This window comes from Apteryx mantelli, chromosome 17 (genome assembly GCF_036417845.1).
Source record: "Apteryx mantelli isolate bAptMan1 chromosome 17, bAptMan1.hap1, whole genome shotgun sequence".
NCBI lineage: Eukaryota > Metazoa > Chordata > Aves > Apterygiformes > Apterygidae > Apteryx > Apteryx mantelli.
In genome coordinates this window covers 13777304-13797677 of record NC_089994.1, presented here as the reverse complement: position 1 = coordinate 13797677, position 20374 = coordinate 13777304, and the positions used below count along the sequence as shown (strand labels likewise).

The 20374-nt window shown below is 39.0% G+C and overlaps 1 protein-coding gene across 1 annotated transcript in view; it reads right to left on the bottom strand.

The window, feature by feature from the left end:
* Window positions 1-19864, bottom strand: part of TMEM132D (transmembrane protein 132D) — a 274910-nt gene extending 255046 nt beyond the window's left edge. Inside the window, exon 1 of the mRNA XM_067306882.1 lies at window positions 19578-19864. Coding sequence (XP_067162983.1) covers window positions 19578-19656 — 79 coding nt within the window. The 5' untranslated portion in view covers window positions 19657-19864. The remainder of the gene's footprint in view (window positions 1-19577) is intronic.
* Window positions 19865-20374: the final 510 nt, after the last annotated feature.

The following is a 20374-nucleotide window of genomic DNA, read 5'->3' as shown; positions in this document are numbered from 1 at the left end:
TTCCAAGGAAACCCACAAGGGAAATAAATATTGAATTATTCTGGTGTTTTAAGTCATGTCTCAATAGCTAATGTCTCTGCAGTGGTTTATAATCAGCTCACCTACCTGCAGCTTTTAAGCACATATTTTAAAAAAAAAAAAAGAGAGAGAGAGAGGCTGAAGATTTCTAAATACAAGAAGAGTTTTTTCTAAAAAGTTCAAGGGTTTGGTCAGTTTGGACACCTGACTTAACAGGATGCTCTGAATTTCCTTACAGGAAAACAAAATGAGGAACCAAGCACCTTCCTGCCTCTGAGAGCTTAACATGCAAAAAGTGGGTAACCTAGTAAGCAAATGGATATTGTGATATTAACTAGTTCTAAATCAAAGTAACAAAAACTTAATTTTTGGAAGCAGATATGGAATGTTCTGTGCATATAGGAAGCATAAAAGCTTTATTTGGGGATGATAAAAAAATTGTTCTTGTCAGATATCAGTCATTTGTGTAATCTTGGGGAAACGAGAATCCAGTTCAACTCTACGATCAATGAAAACCTTAAAAACAAACCAACTGATGTGAGTCTGCTTGGGAAGGACACCAAGACCTGCTGAACGTGCACACGCTGCCTCACAGAGAGCAGGAGAAGGGATTTGGCATAGATGCTGCCTTTTTTCTGAAACTTCCTGTAATACAATCTTATCCCTTCTAATACTAAACTCCCTTGGCAGACAGGACTTCCGCCACATCTCCTAGGAGTACTTCTCATAATCTCACCGATATCACTATTAGGATATATTTTCTTCTCTTTCAGGGTAGAGACACTCAATGCAACACCTGGTATTTGTCTTGCGTTAAGAAATTCAAAGGGATATAAATGTATTCTCCTGTTTCATTTTAATGCTTTTTTCACATCTCTGAAATCTTCAGTGTAGGAACAAACTGAGGGATATGGGATATAAAGGAATTCCTAGATCTCCACAGCAGTCAGTAAATACGGGCAAAGGGAATATTACCTTCTTGACAAAATGGGTGACGCTAACTTGTAATATAGAAGATAGTAGAGATATAGGCTGAGGCCTCAAAATTTAACTGATCAAGGACATTAATACTTTCTGGACTAACAATTTACTGCTGTGAGTGGAGAGATTGCGATTAGTATTCATAAGAAAATCCAAGTGTTATAATAATGGCCCTGGCTGGTGGAGCTATAGAGCCATTTCTCCAGCCAGATGGCATGGGAAACTTGAAAAATATCCAGTCGGATGGACGCATCTCTACAGATCTCATACATTGGCTGCTTGCATACTGTTGATAAGCGCAGTTTTGTATTTGAAGGCTAGGGAGGTTGGCTCACAGTCCCTGATCATAGCTCATTAGGTTCCTCATAGACTTGAGAAAACACTGCACTTCATAAAGTTGACAGACTAATGGCTAATGCACTCGCCCATCCATTCGTTATTGAATTCATGGCGTTAACATATTGCTCCACCTTTTCCAAAACAAGAAACAGCTTGCAGCAGCAACAGCGCTCTGTGTTGTGGCTTATGACAAGACTGAGCTAAGAAATTAAGGAGATACATATGCCGGAGACAATCAGTTGCTGTGCAAAAGCTAAACAAGTCTCAGGGTACTTTATCCATGCCAAGCATTTATTTAAACTTTGGGTACTTTTTGTATATTAATAACACATGACTTACTGTCCCATGTTAAATATTATCCTACTATAATTCCTCTTTCAAATACAAGCAGCTCATTTCTACCACCCTGTGCATTTTTGGGGGGGTTCCTGCTGAGTAAGACTTTGCAAAGTATGACTAAGGGTGAGTGAATCAGTCCTTAAAGCAGCAAAACATTCTATTTTAATGGGATTTTCCTTTTAGATGAATTCTAACAGGAGAACTGGAACTATCACTTAACCAAAATGGAGCATGAGTGTGTAACTTCATTCATATGAAATTTCAAAAGCATATCATGGACAATGCACATATCTGGCTTTACTTCTACACCACTGCAACTCACATAAATCAAGAATATATAATTCAAGAATAACGGGAGGAAGAAGAGTTGGCCACACTGAAGTCCATAGCTGAATTTACAGAGCTGATTTTATCTCAGATATTACATTCAGATATGAGGATTTAGAAGCAGCTTTTCTCATCAGAAGGTCTTCAGAAGACATTCTTAGGTGACATTAGGAGACATTGGGAGTTTGGAGTGAATTGTGGACTCTAAGGTAATGGTGAGTAATCTAATAGTGACTTTGAATTTCAAGACAAAAATCTTAATTGTCAGCAGAAGATAACCCAACAAAATCAAATATATAGAATGGAACAGATGATCTGAATTAAAAACAAAAGGATGCTGCTGTGTACAATGAAAACAGTAGTAAAATTTCAAATGATTCTGGGCTTTTCATATACTGGCATCCTACCGTACCAACTGTTTTTGCCTTCTATTTTCAGGCATTTAAAATTTGTTTCAGAAGTTGCTTTTTTAAACCTTGAACAGCTCATTGCATTTCTTCAAAGATCAAACTGAAGAGAAACATACAGAATAAGAAAAGCAAAATAAATGCTGCACTTCTTTCTTAGCTTTAAATCAAAGAACTGCTTAAATAGAACCATCTAACTGTTAAGCATGTGAGATCATTCTCTTCTCTAAATGAAGCAAATTAGAGACAGAATTTCAAAGACCTCTTCATCAATTTTCATCACAATATTAATAATTCCAAATACCACATCAGCATCCATAAGCTCCAGCCAAGATTCTGTCCCTGAGCTGGGAGCTGCACTAAAGCTTTCACCAGAGTCAAGGCCTAGATTTCCGAGTGCTCTGCTCCCTCGGTTAGTGTGGGAGGGCTTGTAGGCATTCAGCATCCACCAGTTCCCACTATGACAGCTCTGGACGGACTTTTAAGAAAGCACACATAGTACTGTTGAGACTGACTGAAAACGTATCCGCTTATTTTGGTGCTGAGGAAATCTAATCTCTAAACAGATGTATTCATGAAATTTTGTTATCTTAAGAAAAAAATCTACCAGCATAAGAACAGCTCATGCCTCACACATTCAATATACGTTATACGCTTCCATGTTTTATTTTCATTAAGTGAAAACAGACGAGATTTTAATTAAAAAGGCGGCTATCGTCAGCCAGAATTAGAAAGCAAAGAGCCCCAAGCAGTTCTTTCGAGGACTTCACAATGGCTGACAATTTCAATGTATTAGGTATCTTTCTGCCCACAGAAATCACGATTAGCCAGGAAGCTTGCCCTCTCAATTCACTCAAAGCTGCTGCTTCAATCTTTTCCATCTGTGCTCTCTGAACCTTTCATTTCCAATAGGTTCAGACTAATTCAGAGCAGCCAGGGAGGCTGACAAGCTCTACGTTGCTTTTACATCCTCAGGGCTACATGCTGACATCTTAAAAAGAATTTAGAAATTAATCTAATACCACTTCTTTCACACAACAAAATTATTTATTTGAATTCCATCAAGGGAGCACATAGGTATAATTTGGAATGGGTCAATGACTCAAACAGCCATTTGCCCCCATGCTGGTCTAACCATTCCACTGTAATAAAATAAAACATTATGGTAGTTTGCAGACTTTGGTCTAGAAGCTTGATGACTTAAGAAGCAAGATGGACTTAATTTTAAAAACTGTTACTCTGACGCAGACTAGTAAGCAATTGTAACACTCCTTACATCTTGATACACACAAACTAATAGCTGTGGTACGTGTGACAGATTTACAGTTCCCAGATGGCATTTGCCTACCAGCGTGTACATTCTGGCAATGGAAGAGAAAATGGGGGTCGGAACAGGAAGCCTACGCCAGATTTGATGAGACATTAAGACTTACCAATTCAGTTTCAGTTCATAAGGAAAGAAAAAAAAACCAAGTGACTAAGAACTGGGAGCTGCCTGGGTGATAGGCAGATGTGAGAGGTCTCATACAATAGCAGTCTGTAATGCTCAGCACAGAACTGAAAGCCAGAGAGAAAACGCTAGGCTGGCCCAGCTCCATGGCTATGAAAGGGGGATGCTCTGCTTTTTGGGAACAACTGTAACAGTAGCCATTGGTGATAGCAGATAATGACCACAGCTATGTGAGTGGGGCTAGGAGATAAAATCCAAATCTCCTCCTGGAAACTCCTGTGTGTTACATCTTTATTACAGTATTATTACAGTCTCTATAGTCATCGCCACAGAATTCAGCTACTCACAGAATTACTCTGGCTGGACTGAAGAAGATAAAGAAGTTTCCAAAATCTTTTGACCCGCTCATCACAACACTCAGCATACAGCTAAATAGGGTCCACTTCAGGTTGGAATATTATAGCTGAATCTTGAAGTATAAAGGTTAGCGATCACATTATCAATTCTTGTGGGAGTCTTTCCCTCCTCTACAAAAATTTCAACTAAGCAGTGAAAAGGAATTTACAGAGGGAGAACTGGTGGTATAAGATTATCATATCTTCGTCTAATTTGCATGGCTTTACTTCAGTCATCATTAAATTTTACTATTTTACATCTATCCAAAAAATGTTGCTACTTTGTAGGTGGAATGGATGTTGCTATTGTAAGGATAATCAGCTGAAAATAGCAATTATAAATATTCCAGGTGATCACTATAAAACTTTCATTCTCCTTTGTCTGTTTTCCGTGCACTCTATAAGCTTGTACAACATCTAATTTCTGGAATCATGATTTATCTACAAGGAAATAAGAATGAAAGCTTCTGGGAACAGATTACTGATGGTGCAGTTTGGTATTACAAAAAGAAAGCCCAACTGCAGGCCGTGGCCCAAAGAACCCATTCTATTTCCCTGTCACTATCAGCCACGCACTCCTGACCCCTCCGTCACATCAGATCTGGCGAGCTCGTGGCCTCACGGTGAGAGGGTTCACATCCCATATCTGTTGGAAAGCTTTTCTTTTTGGTGGGTTAGTTTTCCATCAGATCAGGGAGCTGAACCAACTCACCCTGCAACTGTAGGATTGCCAGAGCTGGTATCTGCAGAAAAATCTGCAGAAAAAACACCTCCCCCCCCCAACACAAAAGAATTAGCTTTCAGCTGGATCAGCTCTCTGTGTGGCTCATTACAAAACTGCATAAAAGCCAATGCCAATGCCACACCAGAAAAAAAGAGGGATTGCAGCAGCCTCGGCTTAGGCTGATTTCACCTGCTGAGGAGCCATACCATCCATCCTCATTTTCAAAACAATCAGATTCAGCCCAGTAAAGAATGATTACAAATTGTTTTCTTCTGACCACTTACAGCTTTGTATCAAATATAGCGTGTGCCCACAGTCTAGGTTTATGTGGACAAAATTAAATACTCAAAATACAAAAAACATCACCACTCAAATACTTTGCTAGCACTATACCCATAAAATATTATTTTTAAATACTAAGGAAGGTCTGTTATAACCATTCTCCATGGCCAAATTATTAAAAACTCTGCACATTTCTCCTGCAAAGCTGGACCTTGACTCCAAAAGACTTATTGTCCCTTACTGTGTTTGAACAGCACTTAGCACAGATTTCATTGCAATATAAAATATTTTATCATTTCTTTATTTCTTTCAAGTTGCATGGTATCCATAGCACCACATAATGCATCATTTCTCTGTTACCAACACTTTTGATGACTACTTGTCCAGGGCAAAAGTCTATTGTGAGAGTTGTGCAATCTACTTCAACTGAGAAGGAAGCAAAAACCATTTCAATATCACCTTTTGCCAGTGGGTCAAGGAAGGACACAGGAGCATCTGCAAAGTGTGAGAGCTTCCATTATGCAAAGGAAGGAATGCTGAGAAACACCTTTTCCTACTGAAAAAAGGGGTGAGAATTAAGAAGCCAGCATGACTAAGAAAATATTTTACCAAAAAACACAAAAGAACCTGTTTTCAACCACTGAATCACATGTACCGTGTTTCAAATTAAAATGGGAAGATACAGCAATAAAACATGTCCTTATAAAGAAATAACTGAGCATCAGTTATTTTAGTTCCCTTTCATGTAGATGAAATAAAGTACAAACAATTCAACGTGAGATTATGATGAAAACAAGTACAAGTCCATGTTGGCTGCTTATGACTTGAATTTATTATAGAAAATACAGTTAGGCAAAATTAAGATTTATTTATTCCACAAAAAATCCAAATAGTTCTATATTTGTTTTAGTCTGAAACTAAAGTTGAAACTGTCCCGCACTGATGTTCCATTGATTTAAAGTTTCAAAACATTTCACTTATTTCACTCAACAGAGCACAGTTTCTTTTCAAGTTTCTCAGTATTAGACTGCATGGTAGAAGCAATAGTTTAAGGGCCTCATTCCCCATTGTCCTGTATCAGCTAAATTCTTTAGCCAGAATATATCTCCAAGAAGCATTCAGAGTGATTTTGGGGACCACCTAAGGAAAACAGCTCTGACCCCTGGCCCTTTGGTGTAGACTGGATTGTGTCCTCTCAGTTCAAACTGCTGTAAGTAATGTGAGGGCAATGCTGCAGTTTGGTAGGGTAGCATGAGGCCAAATTTGTGTGTTACTTGCCCCTGAGCTCTATGGCGTGAGCATGTGTGAGGGTGCCTGAGGACATTAGGCCTGCTGGAACTGTGTTGGAGAACTGTTCTGGTGATGGGAGCCAGATCTGGCGTTGTCTGTGCACGTATCAGCTGCCTGAAGCAGGTCACAGAGCCAGCGAAGCAGATATTAGGATATTCCTTATTATGCAGTCTTCACAATTCCATTTTTCACTAGTTCTTACTCTGCAGAGTAGAGGCACACAGTAGACTATGGCAGAGCACAGAGTTTGGGCTTTATTCTTCCTTTTTTGTCTTCCAACTTCTATGATTTTCTCCATGCTTGTCTTCAATCTTAATTTTTTGGGCTCCCAGCCTAGCTTGCCAATTATTTTCTGACAGTTCCTACAGGTCAGTAATACTAGCTCAAAGTATTGGATTGCATTGTATTGTAATGCATCTCAAAATCTACGATTATTGTCTGTTCTCCATGAGTCCTCCTGTTCATCTCAGTGCTAAAAACAACAAGATTTGCAAGTGGACAGAATGCAGTAATGGCAGTGAAGGAGGCAAGTGCAAGTACTATGGAGGAATTCACTTACTGAGAGAAACATTCATTTAGTCATTGGAGAAGAAAATGAAGAGGTACCCAAAAGCAGCATTTCAGTGGACCAGCTGGATTTAGACTAGGACAAATGCAATAGATCAGCTATTCCTAAGACAGATGTCAGAGAAGTATAAAGTAAAACTGAACCTGCTACAATACTTCCATAGGTTCCAAATGAGATTTCGATAGTGCCTGTCTGGCAGAAGAGGATAAAACAAGTATGAGAATGTAGTTTCTCTGACAAATCAATCAAACTGGCAGAAAACACCTGCAACAAGTCGAAGACCATACCCAAGGATTTCACAGAACAGTGCGGCATCACCACAGGTATAAAGACTAGGATGCCCACTATTCTCAGGTTGAAAACACAAATGAGAAGATACTTATTAGGAAAAAATGATGGGCTTTAGCATTCCGCAGTGTGAACTGAAACACCAGAGAAGTTGTTACACCAAACAACAATCTGCAATGCTGTCCTTGCATTTCTGTGGGTTCTTCTTTGCCCCTTGATCTTCACTGTCTCCCAACAACTTTCTAGCTAGATATTATATGCCATAAGGACTTAAAGTTTGTCCAATCTAATTATCTGAGAGATTATCACCTTCCCATGACCTGCTGCAACAGCCAAGGTCTGTAAATGCTCACCTCTCCACAGAAAGGCAGCTGCTAACAGAGCATCTCTGTGAGGGATCTTCAGTTTTGAATTCACGATTCCTGCTTTAGCCTGCCAAAGCCCAGATTTGTTAGCACTGCAAATATGCTGCCAAACTCATCTTTCTTTTCTGAAGCTGCTAAAAGAGAACAGTTGAAAAGAATCTCTTTGTGGACCATCCCTTTTATTATTATTTGTTCAATTTGATTGTTTGAGGAGAACTTCTAATGCACACAAAGAAATTCTAAACATCATGACTATAAATACTATAACAAAGGTCTGCTATATATAGTATTCTCCACTTACAAGCATTTCTCTTTTTTCAGGGTCTGATATGGGAATGCTCCAAAACACATGCATAATTCTGATAGGAATAGATGAAAGGAACATATGACTGCACAGGAATAGAAAGAAAACAAACAAATAAATGCTTCAACAGTGATTATTGTACCATTACTCTGATCTGTTGCTGCTCAGATAAAGACTCTAAATAAAAAGGCAAGAAAAGGCACAGGTGATGTTGATATATGTATTTTAAACTACTGTGGCAGAAACAGCAGGGAACATTTACAGCGATATGCAGTTATCATAGGACAAAGGGGGGAAAAAAAATCACAACAGCAGCAGCAAACTGTGTAGGGATCACAGATCTTAGGTATTTACCTTCTTTAACATTTCATCCATTATACAAATGAAGCATTAACAAAAGTAGAGAAAAAGGAGCACCAAGATACCACTCAAAATATCATTCTGCTGGCTAGCATTTGGAAAATACCATTTTAATTCTCAAGGGGATTCATAGTGATATTTACTTTATATTTCTTCTAACCTGGGATTGCATCCATTAAGTTCAGCCTGAATTCTGGACCTCAAAGGCCTGGTGGCTTTCAAAAGGCAGTGAACCCAGCAAAATCCACAGGATTCAAACATAAGAACTTAAAGAGAACTTGAACTTAGGTTCAGTATAGCTAAGATGTTCCATAAGCCTTCAACCACCAAACTAGCCAGAAAATAAAAGAAAAGCTGGACATAGCAAAGATTCACATAATTGAAGGCTTTGTAAGTACAGCTCTGCTGTTGACCATTCCTTATCACATGACGATGGAACTGTCTGTTTCTCCTGCCACAGAGCAGGGATCTTTCCAATATTCTGACAAATGGAACTGCCATATGCATATTCCACAGGACAAAAATGCTAAATATCTTTATTAACAAAAGGTCTTAAAGACAATGATTATTGTGAATGTTTCTTTTAGAAGAAAGCATTGCACAGCATTACACCTCCTGCGGGACCTCAGAATCTGCTGAAAAGCCATCTAATCCTCGTGGTCACTCAAAATGCTATAATAGCATAGATTTTTTTCCTTGGGGACCAAAAGCACCAGGGATCCTCTAGTAAATGGATAAATTTGGATGTGGATAGAGGTGAAGGTTCAAATATCTGTACTGGCTCCCTACATACATATCTACAAACCAGGACTAGTGGTGTATAGGACATAGAGAAGACAAAAGAAACTTATGCTTCGGACGGAAAACTTCATCCTGGCTGGAGGTCAAACTGCCTGTAGTTTAGAAAAAAGAACATAAAGACTGAGCAGCAGGATTGTCTCCAATTCTCTGCGTGATCTGAGCAAGTCAGTTCAGAAGAATCCATTAATTTTTGACTGTTTCAGTTTTCATGTCCCATCAACAATGGAAGAGAATAGCCAACAGTTTCTTTCACCAGTCCATCTCATCACCACCACTACCCAGCTTACTAACATAAAGGAGCTTAAAATAAATCACAAAGACTTAAAGGGACAGAAAAGGAGTGAAATATTTCTAAGATCTGTACTATCTGCCAAAAAAACAATTTCTCATTGTAAGTGGTTTGTTGCATTATTAATAAAGATGTTCAAAATCAAGTTGGTTTCCTTAACAGTTTAGTAACGTGGATTATAACAGAAAGAAATATAAAACATCTTTATGACATCTTTTTATAAGAAGGTTTTTATATTTCCTGTATTGCTTTACTGTTTGAGATTGTTTAGATGGTTTATTAATTGTAACATCAGGGTGGGATCTAGTTAAGCTCTTAGAGCTTTTTAATCACCCAGATGCATTCATTTTATCTGTATTTTCTTCCCTTTCCCTACTACTCTTTTCTATTCTTAAAGGCCTTTGAGTTGTTAATGTTGTCTGATGATCAGGGCAATCACAATGCCATGTTTCAATTTCCAGCTCAGCCACTACTAATTAATTATTTGTAATGTGGTAAAATGTGCAGTCCCACCTGAGAAGAGGGACAGATGCTATAAAAACAGCAAGCAAAAGAGGTCCTGCTCTGAAGAACTTGAATTCTGAATAGACAAGACATTAAAAGGGAAAGGGAAGGCAGAGAACTGAAATAATTTTCCAAAGATCACAGAGAGCCAACGTGTTCCCCGACTCCTAAATCACCATAGTGAGCCACTGCATTGCCCAGCTTTCATAAAGAAGAGAATTTCAACAAGGTGAGATGATTCTGTTTCTGTAAAAGGATAATAATGCCTGCCTAAAAAATGGGATGGGAAATAATGCTTTATAAGGCCATTAAAAAAAATAAACTAGAACTATTAGAGGACCATCTGAAGTATTTATCATTTCCCTATTTTAAAGTCTATCAAAAAGAGATATATCTGCCTGTACAATATCAAACAGTGAGGTAATCCTCAATTTTGCTGGAAAAGCCAGTGATCATGGATAGCTTTTCTGAGGAGATTTTGTTTATTATTTTTTTAAAAAGGAGCACGCTGACAGGGCTGTAGTACAGCCTAGCTCAGTGGAAACCCATCAAAATTACTTTAGTGGGCAGATGGTGTCAAAGAGTCAGAAGTATATAGCAGAATCCTACTGTGCACAAGTGCTCAGTATGCAAGAAACCATCTCATATCAGACAGCTGCTGCAGGAGACACAGACAACCACAAAGGTGAGAGCAGGGCACAGCTAAAGTCATGATCCCCTTACAACTGTTTCCGCCATTAATATGGAAAAGGACATAGAATAAGAGAACCTTAAATGATAAATCCTAAGTAAATGAGGAAATGATCTATGGAGAACATCATATCAAACTTGAAAAAGCAAGACATAGCTCTTCACTGAAGAGTGTAACTATTCTTTGTCATTGACAGAGATATTTCAGCTCAGAAAAACGAAAATAACATTTTGAAAAGTGTCCACTAACTTTTGGGTGCCCATCTTTTCACACCCTGATTTATGGGACTGGTGAGCAATTGCCACTTCAGCAGGGTTTCCAAGAATGGGAACATGCAAACTCAGTACAGATGTTTGAAAATAGTGGCCTTGCTGCTACATCCTAGAAAATAACAAAGTTCAACTAGTAATAAATCAGATGGGCACTAGCACACTAGTAGATTATGAAACTCTCCCTTTGCCCTCTCTTTGTTCCTTTTTCCAGAAGGTAGGCCAAGTTCTTCTAGTGTTTTCATATGAGCCAAATTCCATAGGTGAGCTTAACCTAACAAAGCAAAAAAATGCTGCTAATACATATGATCTGGAGTTAAACAGATCCTAAATGAACACAGCAAAAACTAGTGTAAATGGGACAGATTAGTGAAACTCTGAAAGTATTGATCCTGTACTCCTTACAGAGTAACAAAGTGTGGTAATAAATTTACAAGGTCTGTACACGCTTCTCCCCTCTGCCAGACAGAATCAGGATCGCTCAATTCTGCCCCAGGTCCCCTATTGCTAACCACGTAGACATCCCTCTTCAAGGATCAAGGGGTACAGGCTTGTGAATCTGAGCAAATCAGATCCTACTTTTGTTTATGAAAATGTACTAAGGATGACAGGTGGCTAACCGCTGTGATGTTTTCACGTTTGTTATATTAGAAAGTCTTGTTAGAGCTGACTACTTCCTTCAGCAGTGGCTCAAACTACAGTCCACTGAAACATCTTCCCTACCAGGAAAACTTCACAATCCACCCTATGTTGCTAAGATCAATGTAGGAAGTTAAAACTCTGTATTAATAATAAGCAAGACTTTGCTTGAATAGGTCACAGGGTATTGTGACTATTTGATTTCTTCTTTGTTGCTTTTAGAAAACAAAAAATGAAGGGGTAAGACACACAAGTCATCTCCCAATATTGTTTTTTACCCAATAAACTAAAGATGAATTATTGGCCAATGCTGACACATTGACAAGTATTTGGCTCCATGCAGCAGATAGCCATGGTGTGCAAGTGCACCCCCACCCCAACCAGATTAGTGTAACTCTACTGGAACTAGTTCAGACATTTTCTTACTCTTACATGATCTTACAGGAACTTGCCACGTACAGACAACAAAACTAACTACCCAATGTGTACCGCCTAATCAAAATTAACCAAGCAAGACTGATTACCTTAAGACAGTGGATGCAAAACTTTGAAGGATAAATACAGAGATTTTGATTGTAGGCACATTCAAATCACCTCTATTTCCTTTTCTTGAAGACACATAGAATGAGTCACCATGGCTCAGCAGAATATGGAGGATACGACTATCCGTTAATCCAGGATCACTGATAATTGGACGGGCTGAAGACTAAGTGGTATTGCTTCCATTCTTATATTATGGATTGGATTAAAATTCAGACAGAGACACTATGGCTAGTTACCTCTGCTGACCTACAGCTTTGGATTTTTCTTCTTCTGCAGTTTATTTAAATAGTGAATATTGAAGACCTAAAATGTATACATTTTTTAAAAAATAAATAAAAATCAAATACACAATGTTGCGGTCTAGTAAAGTTCAATCCTCCGAGATTGTTTAACATTAGATGAGACTAAGCTCAGAGAATCAGAGTATTTTTTTAGCATACAAGACACATGCAGCCTCATCTATGTGAGTATCTGGACATCTGTTGTTCCTCAGCAAGTGGTCTGCAAACTCTCTGCTCAAGTCTGCCTACCTGGAAAGCAAAAAAATCAAAAGGCATGTTGTAGAGCATCCTGGTTCAGCTAGATAGAGCACTTCTTGCATTACTTCCTAGTTTATCCCGTAAAGTTGTATACACCAAGGATAAAGAGTGTGTTGACATCATTCCACGTTTCTTCTTGGCTCTCTTATTACTATTACCACTGCAATTTTTCTCTATGTACCTAGCTCACTCATTTATTTGCTCTTTTTATAGGATATGTATTATTCAGTATCTTTCCCCTCTCTCATATTTTATGATCTACATGTCCAATTTTACATGTGGTTTTATTTTGCTCACTTTAGCTGCAAAGCCACAAACTAACAAGGCCCAGTGTGTTCTACCAAAGAGAAGAAGAACTATTACGATTAAAGGATGCCATTGGCAGAAAAGCAAAAGAGTATAAAATGGTATTGAATGAATTAAGGCTGGAAGATGCTTACTAACCATTATCATAGCAAATTTCTGGAACAGCTTCTGATTATCCAGACTGTCTTACACAGTATAAAGACAAAGGTCTTTGTTTACAACCAAAACTCCAAATAACCGAACAAAACAAGTCAAAGTGACTTTAAATATGGAGCTAGGTGGGCCTACGGGAAGATGGAGTGACTACAGGAGGAGGACAGAGGCCCTATATTTTGTAAATATGAGGAAATGTGGCATCAGCACAGATGCATCCGCTATCAACTATTTCTACATGGTCTGTACAAGAAAAAAAATGTTTTCTTTTTGCTGAGCAACTTTCATGGAGGCAGTTGTCTGCAACACAGAAAACTGCTCTAGAAACCTTGCTGGAAATATCAATTAAAAAAAGAAAGACAAGACTGAGGGTGTAAGAACAGACAAACATCCTCTGTGAGTACAGCAGAAGCCTTTTAGGAAGTTAATTGACCCTACGGTACAGATGCCGTAAGTGACCGGCAGACTGCTCCTACTCTGCTTCTCTGAACCCCTAGCCAGTGTTGATTTAGGTGAACCTGTGCTGGAGTGGATCACAAATACTCATACCATCAGCTACAGCATTCGAAATATTGAGGCAATAACAAACAGTTCAGAGAAATACTTTAAATTATCGCAGTTAGTTTCACTACAGTGTTTTTTCTCAACCCTTTTAAAGGCGAGCACTATCTAACTCTTTGGAAAGAACCAGACCATCTTACACAATATTGTTACACAGGTCTTTGTTTACAACCAAACAGAAATTGGGATGCACTCTGAAAGCTCCCTTGTTACTGTTATTTGCTCCCTTTGTTTCTTCTAGCTTGCATGCATGAGGTTTCTGGCATTGGTTTCACAACACCGTTCAGATGTTGGATGAATCACTCTGGTGTGTGGGCCACAGGCTGAAAAATACTGCACCAGAAAACTGTCTGTGCTCTGAATTAAAGCCTACTAAAGGCAATGAAAACCTATATACTGACTTTAATGGGCTCTGGATCACACCCACTGTGGATCTATAGACCGACCTAACATCTTATATCACTGTGCTGGAGCTTATATCATCCTCTAGGTCAAGTTTAAGTCACATTACTAAAGGAGAAAGGGGAATCTTGCATGGTTACTGCACAGGCTTTACCTCCTTGGAGGATGAAGACTTTCAATCCATTAGCTCTGTGGGGCCATCAGACCAGCACCTTACCCTGGAATTAACTCTATTTAATAAAAGAAGAAATCAAGGACATGAAGAAGCCAATCCTCATTCTGCAGTTAATTTCCCACCCATAGAAGAGAGCGAAGTAGTCTAACATTCTCAAATATGTACTTTAAATCTGCTCATAATAATTAGTGTTATCTAAATGTCTCTGAACTCTTTAAAATCCACTTAATTTTGAACTGCCATTAATAATGCAGCAGGCAACATTACAAAGACCGGAGAATATCAAGCAATTTAATGTAACACTTTATAAACTAAACCTGCGATGAATCTCAGATGCCTCTTCTGTTTCTCTGCAATCAATCTGTCTGGAGTCATGTTTATGTATCCTAGGACCAGTGATAGACTGCCACTAGACTTGGCATCCACAACAACTTCAGGAGGTTGATTTAATGTGAATGCAGCATGCAAAATCAGATTATCTTTTGATTCTCTCTTTTATTAAATAAAACTGATCTTTATTGAATAAAGCTGCTTTTATTAATATCTAAAACATTGGTTGGTGTCACAGAGCCCGCAAGTCCCATGGAACTAATAAAAGAAAAGACAGAAGTAAAAAATGAGAACATTACAGGGAAATATTAGAAACCAAATCACATTAAGCCAGTATTGCAGCTGACAAATAAAACTTGGGTCTAGCAGTAGAACTTTTTAGTTTAGTGTGAATTTATTATTTTTGCTGAAAGAAGGCAGAACCACTTTTCCCAGAAGAACACTGTGCCAAGAAGCACAATGAGAGCAAAAAAGCGCAACTCAGTTTCCCCTTTCTTGTATAATGTCTCAAAAGACTATAATTTAGATGCAGATGGGGCAGGGTACAAAAATTCTGGTTTTACAGAACTTGAACCATAAGCTAGAAAGACTTCTTTTACCTTTTACGGTTTTAAGCTAACTTTTTTGATTTCTGCACATAGACAAAGCCTACAGGAAAAACCTCTTAACTGACCACATCTGTACTTTATGCTCATCTAAGTAGTGACCATTTCAAATGGGCATGCAGTAAATTTTCTGTGTGTATCAATTGTGCAGCTAGAGCAACAGGCAGCTGTGAGGAGTCTACCTCCACAATTAATGTCAACAGTGTCACTTTGAGAAAAAGAATGTGTCCCTTATCAACACCATAAAAATCTGTCAACATGAATTGAAATTCAGTCCTGAACTCCTGTCCAGTCACCACCAAGCAAGAGAAAAAGAAGACTATATACTATAAATCAAATAGAACAGTCTTTAATTTCAACCCCAAATAGAGTGCCATTGTCCATTACTAAAAAAACACTATCAGCGTTCCAGAGTAATGATCCAAAATAAGCAAGCAGTGAAACACAGGCATGTTGCACTCAGCTTTTCATTTTCCACGTTTCTATTTATATTAAGTTCACAGCACACTTCAATGTCAGTGGAAAATCTGCACATAACGGTGTTCAGAAATCACAGCCTTTTGGAAACTGGAATGGGACCAATGAACTCACCTGCGCAGCTCTTTGCACAGCACCACTCCCACTGAAGCCAGTGGATGCACAAGCGGGATTAAAGTGAAGGAATGCGGCTTCCTGTACAATTCACAAAGATACAACCCACTGAAATCGTAATAGCAGTATTTAAGTAATTAGTGTGGACAGAATGACATATTCTGATACAAAGTATCATCATGGAATCAGTAACATTGTACAGAGAAAGTAACAGTAACATTGTACAGCCTGTCCATAATGAGACAAAAAATTCTATACTATACAATGGAGTGGAGATCAAGGGGGTTCAAAGAATACTGTAACATGAATAATTCCAAATGAAACAGTAACACATTCCATCCAAACAACCAGATACTTCTCTCCTACACTGTAATCAGAACAAAATGTTTTGCTTTCTGAAAGATTTTCTTCCCCCCACTTTCCTATACTAGGAGATTGGCATCACTGAAAACGGAGTACCCACTTCTCTTGCCTGTGGGGAACGCTCTTAGGGGTATACAAGGTAATCCTATCTAACACAACTGCCAAGCCTTTACATTTATAAAGACCGAGGGAAAAAGAAAATCAAAACAGCAGCTATGAGGTCTGAGATCTCATTAGAAAGCAACCTGCAGGAATATTTCAGCATAGGATGACAGAGAACATAGGACGCTTGGTACAATGCAGGCAGAAAAAGTCACAATAATTTTCTCTTGTTCTGTTACTGTCAACTAAGACCTGAAATTTGAAGTGAATTAAATCAGTTTTTTTATTTGACACCAAAAATTCACAATGTGGAAGGTTCCTAAGTCTAAAGTCTCACTATATACATCTTAAAATTGTTCAGCATCTTTCAGGAGATGCTCAGTTCATTATAAGCTTAGGCCAAGCATGGTATCTGGTGTTAAAGTAAAGTATTAAAGTTTTTATTCTACCCTCTATTAAACTAATGAGAGGTTTTCCCCTTAAACAAGGGAACAAACACCCCCATTATTGAGCCTGTTGTAGTTGTCTGTGTTTACATAAATGCCAGCTGGGCTGGGTTATCTTTTTAATTGAAGATTTCTGAAGAATTTTTTCATAGCTGATATCAAATAGCAAAATACCCAACTGATTGAGGGTAAGAATTGGCTTCCCAGGACTGAGTCAAGAAAACTCAAGAAAACTCCTAGGTGATGCCAAAGCTGTGAAATGCAACTTCCCACTAACAACAATTATATCACTTTATACTCCTTGGTTTTCTGTCTATGTGTATATATATATATATATATACACACACACACACATATAGTATCAGACTGTACAATATATTCAAATACATGGATTATATCATCAGTCACAAATTGTTCCAATAAGAACATGAAACTCGTTATAGAAAACAACATTTCACCTCTCAGGCTGGAGCTATTTTCCCCATTTACAAGATAAAAGCAAAGCAAAACTGCAATAGTATTCTAAAGTCCTGAACATTATTACCTGAAAGATTAGGAAACTGTGCAGTGAGAAGGTACGTTGCCATGGTTCTGAGTAATCAGCAACAGACCTATACACAATAGACAGCTGATTGCTGCTGCATGTTAAAAGATTTTGTATCTTTTTAGGAAAACTTTGCCATCATGACATGAACGAAAGAGTTTTTCTATTAGCAACAGAAAGGCATCAAACAAAGAAATATGCCCAGTAGCAGTAATCAAGTCTGGTTGGATTTTTTTTTTTTCGGGGGGGGGGGGAGGGGTTGGTTTTCATCTTCTTACAGTGGGGAAAAAAAAATCAACATTTTGCATTGACTAGTTTACACTGTAAATCTCTAGAACACTCTGGTCTCTCCAGAGCGTACTACAGCACAGTAGTACAGACAGAGTCTGTTACCAAGTATGGAAACAGACAATTACCTTGCAGATGGATATCTGTATTGCTGAACAGCAAAGGGTCCCAGCAATCATGCGGTGGCATATTATGAAGTCTGAAGTGCAAAATAAATGGCACAAACAATATCAGTAATTCTAATGGAATCTTATGTATCTAGTTCCAAGAGATACCAGATTTAATGAGACTTCCTAATACACAGAAAAAACTCACTTGTCAGTTCTTATAATGGTTTATTTTTTATTTATCTTTCACATAAGAGACCTCCTTTACAGGTCCAGTTTTCTGCCCATGTTTATCTTTCAAAGGAGATGCAAGTAACATTTAAGAATAAATTCATATATGAATGTTGTAATTGCTGGGCTTGCAAAAAAACATTATACACTGTAGAATTCAAATGCCATTTATACTTCAATCTTGAAATAAACTGCAAGCTCAGTCACACACTCTGTTAATGCAGTGTTAATGCTGCAAATTGAAAAACACCAAAAAAAACCGAGATGAAAAAGTTAATATTCTTACTGCATTGTTGGCCGATCCAAAGTACTGATATTGCTTATAATAAAATACATATTTTACAGCCTAGCTGGTAATCAAAAGCTACTGGTGTGCAATGTGAATGAAGTAATCTTTTAAAAAGACTCAGTCTTTCAACCCTTGCTGCTAATGCATTTCCATTTGCAACTTCAAAACTGTACTTATGCAGGCACTGCATTTAAGTAACATTTGAGGAGATTTACAATTTTGTCCCTTTCTTTCTCAGCCTGTTCTAAAGAAAGAAGAATGAAAAGGGAATTTGATAATGGGAACCACCACAAAAATATAAAACTGTGTATTCTGTTCTCAGTGGGTAAGTTCAGTTTTAGACACAAAGTAAAGATAACTGGCTTTAAAAAGAAAGTGCCCATACCCTGAAGTGTAAGAAGGCATTAATAGTAACCGATGCCTTTCTAAAACAGTGATCTTCCTATAAGCAGAACTCTTTATCAGTATGTTTGCAAAATTATAGATTAAATGCATATGCTATTATTCCTCACTGAAGACTAGCCACATGGGAGCTTTAAATTTAATATTCCTGCCAAAATATAGCTGTTGAGGCACAATGTCTTTTAAATAGAGTATATTTCTCTTAACTTGGATTATGCAGAAATGGTCAGAATCGTCTACAGTAAGTATTGCAAAAATGCATTCACCTTTTGGCTGAGACCATGAATGAAAACTTTAAGTTCAAAGGAGAATTTAAACACACACAAAAACATTGTCTATACGTTGGCTTTCTGATCCTTACTGTAAACACATTCGAGCGCAACATGAAGATACCACTGAGTAGTTGTCTGAAGTCATCTGTCACAACATCCAAACTCTATTCAGCATGCAGAAATACCTGACACAGTGGTTCAGGATCTCATCAGAGCTTTTAAAGATTTCAGCAAGCACATATTTCTCTGGTCCAGTAAAACAGTCTCAGTCTGAGACACAGGATTTTTCATTTGAAAAATTACATAGGAAATAAAGATAGGGCAGCTAACTCCAACAGCTGCTACCCCTGAGGATTTCAGATTTCCACATAATAAAAGCTTTCACAATCCAAAGCTGAGTTATCCACCAGCATCTACTACATGATCAAAAATATAACATCTGGTAACAAACGTCTCTATAAATGGCTAGACAATTTGTCAAAGTCGACCAAGAAAATAAAGTCCTGCCATCCAGGATTTCCCTTCAGGATGTCTTTGGTTTTGACTCAGACATGACTCCCCTCAAGTCTTTCAGTCAAAAATTGTGGGCATCAACATCCAAGGTACCACCACAGAGACAGGGGACAGAGGGTGTGTATGTAAAATAAACAAGAACCACGAAGCAAAGAAACAGTTACACAGAAGAGATTGAGCCTTACCTTTGGAAAAAACTGCTGCCAGGCTCAAGAGGAGAGGTGACAAGAGATGCCCCATATTGCTAATCCCAGAAGTGCACATCCTAGGGTCTGTGGAGAAGTCAGGGCTCAGTTTCACACACTTTGCAGTCAAAGTAAAAACCGGTCAGCTGGAGAGGCTGCATTTTCAGAAAAGGTCATCTGGAGAGCGCAAAAGGCATTTGCTTCGGAGAGGGGACTTATTTCTTTAGCTTTAACCCGCCCTCTTCCTCCCTCCTTTCTTCAAAACAGACGATGCTATGGAAGAAAAACCACTCTCCCGTCTCAAGCAACAAATACAAAACTATTCTCGTTACAATCCCAGTCCCGAGCCTCAGTTGCCCGAGGCAGGCGAGCAGCCCCCGCCCCGGAGCCCCGGGCCGGCAGGGCCAGGCGGGCCGGGCCGGGCGAGCTGGGCGCCGCGGCTCCCCGCGGGGGAACCCGCCTGCCCGCAGCCCGCTGCACAAGCTCGTCTGCTCCCCGGGCTTCCCCAAAGTTTGCCTTTAGGTGATGCCGATCAGCCCAGAAACCATCCAGACACGGAGGAAGGGGGGCTGCTGCTGCTGCTCGCTCGCTCTAAGTTCTCTGTTTCTCCATTCACTTGTGTGACTTTCTGCAAGAGAGGGAGGGGGCGAGCGCGGCTCCCCTGCGGAAGGTCATGGCTACAGAGGTGGCTACTGCTTTCGGGGCGGGCAGGAGCAGCGGCCGCGGCCGGCGGGGACCCGCAGCCCCAGCGGATGCAGCACGGCCCGAGCCCGCACCGGGGCGCCGGCCCCGGCCCG